Source organism: Pteropus vampyrus, unplaced genomic scaffold, assembly GCF_000151845.1.
Source record: "Pteropus vampyrus isolate Shadow unplaced genomic scaffold, Pvam_2.0 Scaffold14, whole genome shotgun sequence".
Classification (NCBI taxonomy): Eukaryota; Metazoa; Chordata; class Mammalia; order Chiroptera; family Pteropodidae; genus Pteropus; species Pteropus vampyrus.
In genome coordinates, this window is record NW_011888795.1 from 8,492,716 (window position 1) to 8,500,289 (window position 7,574).

Consider the following 7,574-nt stretch of genomic DNA (forward strand, 5'->3'; position numbering starts at 1 on the left):
AATTTACATGCACAAGCATGCACAACACACACTTATTCATACATACATGAAGGAGTATATACCAAAAGCCAGAATTTATACCAAAATGTTATTAGGCGTTAACTAGGTAGTGAGTTTAAAAACTTCTTATTCTTTACCTTTCAGCAGTATTTTATTTTTCTACTATGAACACCTATTACAGATATAGTTAAAGAAAAATATAAGTAGGACCACAGACTTTATGATCACCATATGCCCGTAAGGAGGCAGTATGTGCGTTTGGGGGGTAGGGTGGGGAGGGTGCTTCTCCAGTGTATAACTGAAGTACATGCTGCCAAGAACTCTGTTGCTTCTTCTCCTGACACTTTCCAAAGTGTTTTTATACAACAGTTCTACAGGTGTTGCAAAGAGAAGGGCTCGATGTCCAAGTTTTCAAAGATGCTAAGTTAAGATATTAATCTGTTATAATGTTTGCTATGTATCACATGGTACACACATTCATTGGGCCACAGAACCCTTTGTTTTGTATCCTACATAGAAGTAATAGGACTTTTACTTAACATGTTTTAGGAAATGTCATTGTAAAAGCCTAAAGAACAAGGATTACTTGGGGTGGCTCCATAGTGTAGTGGTTAGCACGTCTGCTTTACATGCAGAAGTTTCTAGGTTTGCACCCCAGGTGGAGCCACAGACCATACCCCAGGTGCGCCAGGCACCCCCGAGTGTGCTGGGGGTACCAGGCCCTGGGGGTACCAGGCCGCGGGTGCATGCCGCAAGCATGTGGGAAGAGACGCCCCGCCTTCAGAGATCCAGTTCTTAAGGAAAACTGGCAACATCTATAGATCAGGGGTGGAAGTGTTGGGAGGTGGAGGGAATTAAAGAGGGGGGTGAGGAGAACAAGGATTACTTAACCACACATATCCAGTGACATCTGAAAGCTTCCGGCCTGTTTTCCTAGATTTAGATTGATTCATCTCAAAACAGCCCCACATTTATATTTTTGTAGTCTCAAGCTTTAAACATAATTTGCATCTTGCTGTCAGTTCATTTAGAGCAGTGTTTTTCAAACTGGATTTCTATCCATTAGTGGGTTGAGAAATCAACTCAGTGTTCCCAACCCTCGTTTTTTTAAAAACCAAAATAAAACTCAGAGGGTAGTAAATGTTTTTGTAAAACTTGTGTCCATATATAATCACATAATATATATGTATGTGTGTATTGGTCACAATATCAAATACATTTATTACTTTGAGTTGCAATCAAAAAAATTTGAAAGCCATTGAATTAGAGATGAATTTATTGGTAAATAGATAAAGTTAACACCCAGATTCTTTCCTTGTATATATTAGGCAAATTTAAAGAAAAAAATTATCAAAGCAATACAGCCAGCTAGATCCCCAACTTACAAACGAGTACCAAAAGTTTGAATACTGGGTGCTTAGAGTTTTTCTCAAAGAAAACTATCATAAAGAAATTAGGTTCCCAATTAGTTCACAAAAGCCAATTTAAACAATGTAGCTTAACTACAGTACTAAGGTTATTACAAACTTAAATTTCTCTACCTTGTTTTATTTGTATCTGAGGTTCAATATATCTCCAAGGACATATTCTCTCCACACCTACACCTTGGTCCCAGCACCAAGCAACTCCTCACAGTGCAGACAAACATCCACCATTCAACATGGCATTCCCCAAGTTGTGCTTAAAGTTTCAGAAGACAAAAAGATCAGCCTTAGTTAACTGAGGTAGAATATGGGGCTCTCCCGAACATCTTCCACAAGCCCCGAGTCTATTTCTCTCCCACCCACATCCCAGCTCTAGTACAAGGTCAAGCATGAGAAAGACATTTGCTCACTAACAATTTTTTTCATCTTACCAACAACCTTTAGGAGAGATTGCCTACTAAAAAAGAACAATGGTTCACTCCACTTTTTTTCAGACCCCAAACTAGTATAATAAAATTTTACACACACACACACACACACACACACACAATCTATCTCACTGGCTTTAATGTTGATAATTTGCTACTGATAAAATCAATAGCTATTTTTATCACCTGACTGCTTTTCTCATAAATTGCTGAGATATAAAAATTCTATTACCAGCAAGTTTCTCTGCACCAAGAGAAACATGTCAGTGCCCAGAGAAGCATGGCTTGTGACATTTCGTTAAATTCAGGAAGTCAGGGTTAAGTAGAATGCCATTCTCTAACTTAACTCTCTGCTCTAACTTAACTCTCTGCTCTTATCAATCTCATTACATCCTGGGAGATTATTAAGAACTAACCTGAAGAGTACACATTAATGGAAAGCTCAGTGAAAGCTACTCTATGAAGTCCCTCAAAGACTTATAATGTAATACAAATACATAAACCCTAAGCCTCACTCATTTGGGCAGAGTACAAACTGCCTTTCCTAAAAGGATTTACCCAACTTGGAACAAATCTTAACCAAGGTACTACATTCTCATATAAAACCTACTAGAGCCAGGTAGGAACCAGATTTTTAATGTAATGCTGACCCAGTAAACCTCTCTTTTGGCTGTGCCAGCTGCCTGATCCCAGTACTCACTGGCACTACTCCAGCAGCCTCAGGAAAGGAACAGAAGCCACAGGAAAGAGTTCTCTGTGCAGCCTGAGTTTGAGGGAGACACAGCACAACTGGCTCATTCGTTAATCATCACCTAAGCATACATCTTCTGATTTGGCCATCAAGTAGGCACAGCAGTTTCAATCCGCATCATGGGCCCCAAGTCCTATACTAACACTTTTACATGTCTCAGGGAAAACTCACTGCAATAGTACACCTCTGCAATCAGCAGCCTAGGTCCTCCAAGATGGCAGACATGTTGAGTCATAACTGACACATGCCCAATTTTTCTGGTTCTACCTCTTGCTTTTGTGTACCAGGGCAAGTTTGGGAGGTTTAAGGAGGGAAAGGGTTAGAAATCATTTCAGCATATACTTTTCAGGTTCTGCCAGGCAACCTTTTATTACATCGGAAAAGCAACACTAGGCACTAGATCTTGCAAAATATGTCTGACCAACTCTAAACTTTCTGAAATTAAAAACGTGTAACCACTATAAGGATTTTAATGAACAAAAAAGTTAAATACAAACTTTCATATGCAAAATAGGTTATTGTATAACTGGCAACCTCAGACCCAAGTACTAAATTTTCTTCCACAAATTTCAATGGGGGTGGAATGGGGGCATGTAAACCCTAATGAGCACGAAACAATTTCAGCTTTCTATATAGGAAAAAAAAACTTCGAGGAAAAATAGCTTTAAATTGAATAGTATCTTTTGAAATAAACAGCTCAGGGCAGCCCTTCCAATTCTGAGGTTTATACTCAACCAGATCTGGGATGAAAATGAAGATTTAGGGTTTACAGTTACTTCAAATCCAGTTTCAAGAGTAGCCGAGTCAACTCATTTCCAGAAAGGGAAGTCTCTTTAGGATGACCACGACTCTCTTCTGAAGACGCTTGAATAGCCAGAGTTCTTTGGCCACAGTTCCTCTTTTCCATGACACCATGCCAACGCTGTAGTGTCAGACTTCCTCTGAAAGGCAATCAGAGCCCTACACCACAGTGCTTCTCCCAGCATTTTCAAGCCTCAAAAAAAGACCTCCAGCTTCAAGTTGGCAGTTACTGCTCCAGCGTTTAGAGAAGTTAATTAATACTTCCTTCCTCCCCCCAACTGATTTCCCTCCTGATCTTCAGCAGGGAGTGGCAGCTTGATTAACATTCTTTTCAGAAATAAATAGTTCAAACAAGTAATTCAGAGTTAACCATAAAAGAGCAGCAGAAAACAGCCACTGCCCATTAAGTTTGCAAATGAGTGAGCGAATGAATACACGTGAACAAACACACAGAAAAAAATAAATCATAGAATAAATCCTGCATTTTCCACATTCATAGGGAAAAAAAAAAATCTTTTTTAAAAAAAGTATTAATTAGCGTTTGTTCTTGTGTGGGTTGAATAGTCCAGGGCTCTGAGCAGGCACAGCCTTACAAACAGGGTTGCAAGCAGCCCTCCGCATACCAAATCAGGACTAGGGGGCAGGGAGAGGCCTTCATGCACTTCTGACAGCTCAGTACCTGTGAGAGAACAGAGGTGATGCAGGGACTTTTTAACCCACAAAGCATGAGGTATATGGAAACGTCCATCCGTGAAAAACCACCAGCAGCTGAGGGAGTGGGCGGGGCATTCTCACAGTAACTGCTGATGGAGGATTTCCCACACCATCTTCTTCCGGAAGAGAGGCATCTGGTGCTGCAAGAATCCACAAACACATAACAGTACATTAATGTGTACAGTGTCAACACCCGTTAGGTGTAACCATGTAAGTGAAGAAGGATGTCCATGTCCTTTATGTAAGCCTGGACTTTTTTACATCATGTTCTGACTTAGTAAGCCATAGAAAGGTTTATGTTTCTTATTATATGTATCATAAGCATTTTTGTATGTTAAGGAAAATCAAAGCAGGGTGCAGAATTATACAATAGAGTCCAACAACTTCATAACGAAACATGTACCAAAAATGTGAATATCCAAGTAGTGGCACAATAGGTAACTTTCCTACTTACATGTATTTATAAAACATTCTAAAATTAACATATTGATTTTTTTTATGAGAAAAACATGAACTCTATTTAAATAGAGAAAAAAACAAATCCAAAAATTTCTTCTCTACCAAATGTTGTACATTGCCAATACTGTTCAAATAACAACTTCTCTTCAAATCTCATGTCATTAGATTCAGAAAACAAATAACCCCTTGTTACTTAGAAGCATCAAAGAATGAGATGCTTTGCTTAATATGTTATTCTGCTTTAACTAATAATCACTCCATGGGCCAATTTTCAAAGCAGCAACACACAAGACAAACCCAAAATCACCTGCAACTCAACTAGTTCTGTTTTTGATGAAGTCAGAAGCTTATGCCCTTGAGGTATTCCTGGTGTTTCATAAATAGCTGGTTATATCACTTTACTATAAACTAGTGACTTCCTAGCAGGAGGTGCCTGAAAAGTCTTAATACATAGATTGGCAAATTATTTTAAATATCTCAAAAAACATACTAAAAATTGCACATTCTTGGCAAAACTGCTGATACTAAGCATTAATAAGTACCTTTATTTTAGACTAGAATTTATATTAATTCAGCATAGGAGCCTTAGTTATTTCATGTTGCTCCAAAGCTTAGAATGGAGTTATCAGTCCTACCATTCAATAAGTACAGTTTGGTGGATACCATCCATCAAAATGAGGTTTATTTAAGAAAAATATTTTTTAACTGGGGTTGTCCTCGGTTATAAAATGGTTGAGAAGCCATTATTATAAACAAAAATTCTCAAGACTTCCCAATATATTTAAATCTTCACTCAAATGCAGTGCTATGGAGAACCAATAAAAACCAGAACAGAAGGGAAAAGCAGTATTCACGGTTACATCTTAGACCTGTGGCTTATGTTCTCACAAAGCCCGACTTCCCCTCCCTGTTACATATTCTGGCATGCCCCCTTCTTTGGCTAAAAATATCAGTAACCAGTGAATATTGGAGTTCAGATACACAAACGGTTCCAGTAGTCACCAAAGACTAGAATAAATTTAAGAGCAGATGCAGTGACAAGCATCACAGCAATAACCACAATAGCACAGCTACCATTATTAAGATCTTATTAAGTGTGCCGGGCACTGGTAACATGCTCAAAGTTTATCTTGTTTAGTAAAAAGTGAATGAGGAAGGGTCTTTTTACTCACCTGAGTAAATGTGATAGGTTTGTCCCTAGAGATATAATCTGCATATTTACAAGTAAACATTCCACAATCACTTCCATTCAACTGTTGAGGAATCTCCTAAAATTACAAAAAAAGAAGGGAAGAAGGGGCAAAATTTCATCAAATGCAAACTCCTTTGACTTTTTCTAAATATTATTGTAGATAAACAATATTATGACGGTAAATGTTAATGTAGTAACACACACACACACACACACACACACACACACACACAGTCTGTATGTGATAGAAAACCCTAACTATGACATGGAGTATGTGACCTCATAGAAAATGTTTTTTCCAGAAAGAAAGAGAAAAGCAAAGTGAGAGTTCTCATACAAAGAAACCAAACTGAAAGGTTTATTACCAGGAACAGAAATTCTAGTCAGTTATTTCAGAAATTTATAAATTTTGAAAAGGGCTAAGTGTGGCTCAATCAGAAACAGGGTTCCAAGACAACTAACCTACTTCAATATTGGAGCGTTAAACTCCTCTTCCCTAGCCAGAAAATAAGACTACCACTTGGATCCGCACAGCTACAAGCAGGAGAAAGAAAAAAAAGCCTCTTGATAGGCTTTAACCAATCAGGAAATCTTGCCTTGATTGCTCAGTTCAGTCCTGAGGCGAAGGGTACCTATCATTAGGCAAAGTCAGTGGACTCCAAACCCACGTAAGGTAAACTCACATTCCTCAGGCCCTAATTTTGGCCTGCCCCTTACACACTCTGGCATAAGATAATAAGATTATAAGAGAGTGTGATTCCATTGCTAGAAAACATACTAAATGACAACAGCTCAAATTTCATTCAAAGAAATAAAGATCATTGTGAAAAAAGATTGTTTAAAAATGCACACCACTCCTACATATGGTAGGTACCTCTTGCTCTTCTCCAGAGCCCAGAATCTCTCACAGAGTAGAGAGAACTATATAGGCTCCAATATACAAAGAGAATTTTTTTTTTTAAATTACATTTCCCAGAACATAGTATTCATCCTAACAGACTCTTCTTATGTCTGTGTTCTCCTCAGGAAATTTCAAATCTTACCCTTTCCAATCATTCAACTTTGAAATAAAAATGCTTTTGAATAATTGAGCCACCATATACAGGTTGACTAAAACTGAATTCATTTAGGTTACTTTTAAAAAAGCCATTAGGACTCTAAGGTGTTTGAGAATCAAATCTGGCAAGATCCAAAGCACACTCACAAATAGCATGCTTGACTCTTGAGGACTCATGGATGGGACCCTTAAGACCTAAATATACAAAATTCTCAGGTTAAGTTTTGAACAAGACCTTCAAATTTATATTAGGACCAAGAAAAATAGTTGACATAAATTTATTGAGATTTTTTTCAATTTTGTGAGAGACGTGCTAGCATATAGGGAATATTTACAATTTAAGTAAGAAGATAAAAGCCAAGAAGCAAACATCTTGGTTAAAAAATTTAGTAGTAGATCATTCTTTAGGATCTGCACTTCGGGAGAATGCATGCCTAAGTGTGACTGTGTGAGGGGAGGAAGGCAGGAAGTCAAGTCTAAATGATGTGCTCATGACAGGAAATGCAATGAGGTGCTTGAAATACAGATGATTATCACTTACATGTGGCTTCATGCTATAGTGAGTCCACTCTAAAAGATTCAGATCAATACTTCTTTTGGTCTTACTTTCATCCTGTAAATACTGACTGAAAAAAAAAAAAAAAAAGAATATACTGATGAACCCCTGTGGAGACTTGACATTATGATTACGAAGGACTTTATGATGTTTAAAAGATAGACTATTCTCAAATCCATCTCCTTTAGCTTT

General features: G+C 37.9%; 1 protein-coding gene across 1 annotated transcript in view; it reads right to left on the reverse strand.

Annotated features, from left to right (window-relative positions):
• Positions 1-1,258: 1,258 nt before the first annotated feature.
• Positions 1,259-7,574, reverse strand: part of SENP2 (SUMO1/sentrin/SMT3 specific peptidase 2) — a 33,315-nt gene continuing 26,999 nt past the window's right edge. Inside the window, exons 15-17 of the mRNA XM_011382132.2 lie at positions 7,368-7,452; positions 5,750-5,845; positions 1,259-4,258 (exon numbers count right to left, since the gene is read on the reverse strand). Of these exons, the coding sequence (XP_011380434.1) occupies positions 4,196-4,258; positions 5,750-5,845; positions 7,368-7,452 (244 nt within the window). The 3' untranslated portion in view covers positions 1,259-4,195. The remainder of the gene's footprint in view (positions 4,259-5,749; positions 5,846-7,367; positions 7,453-7,574) is intronic.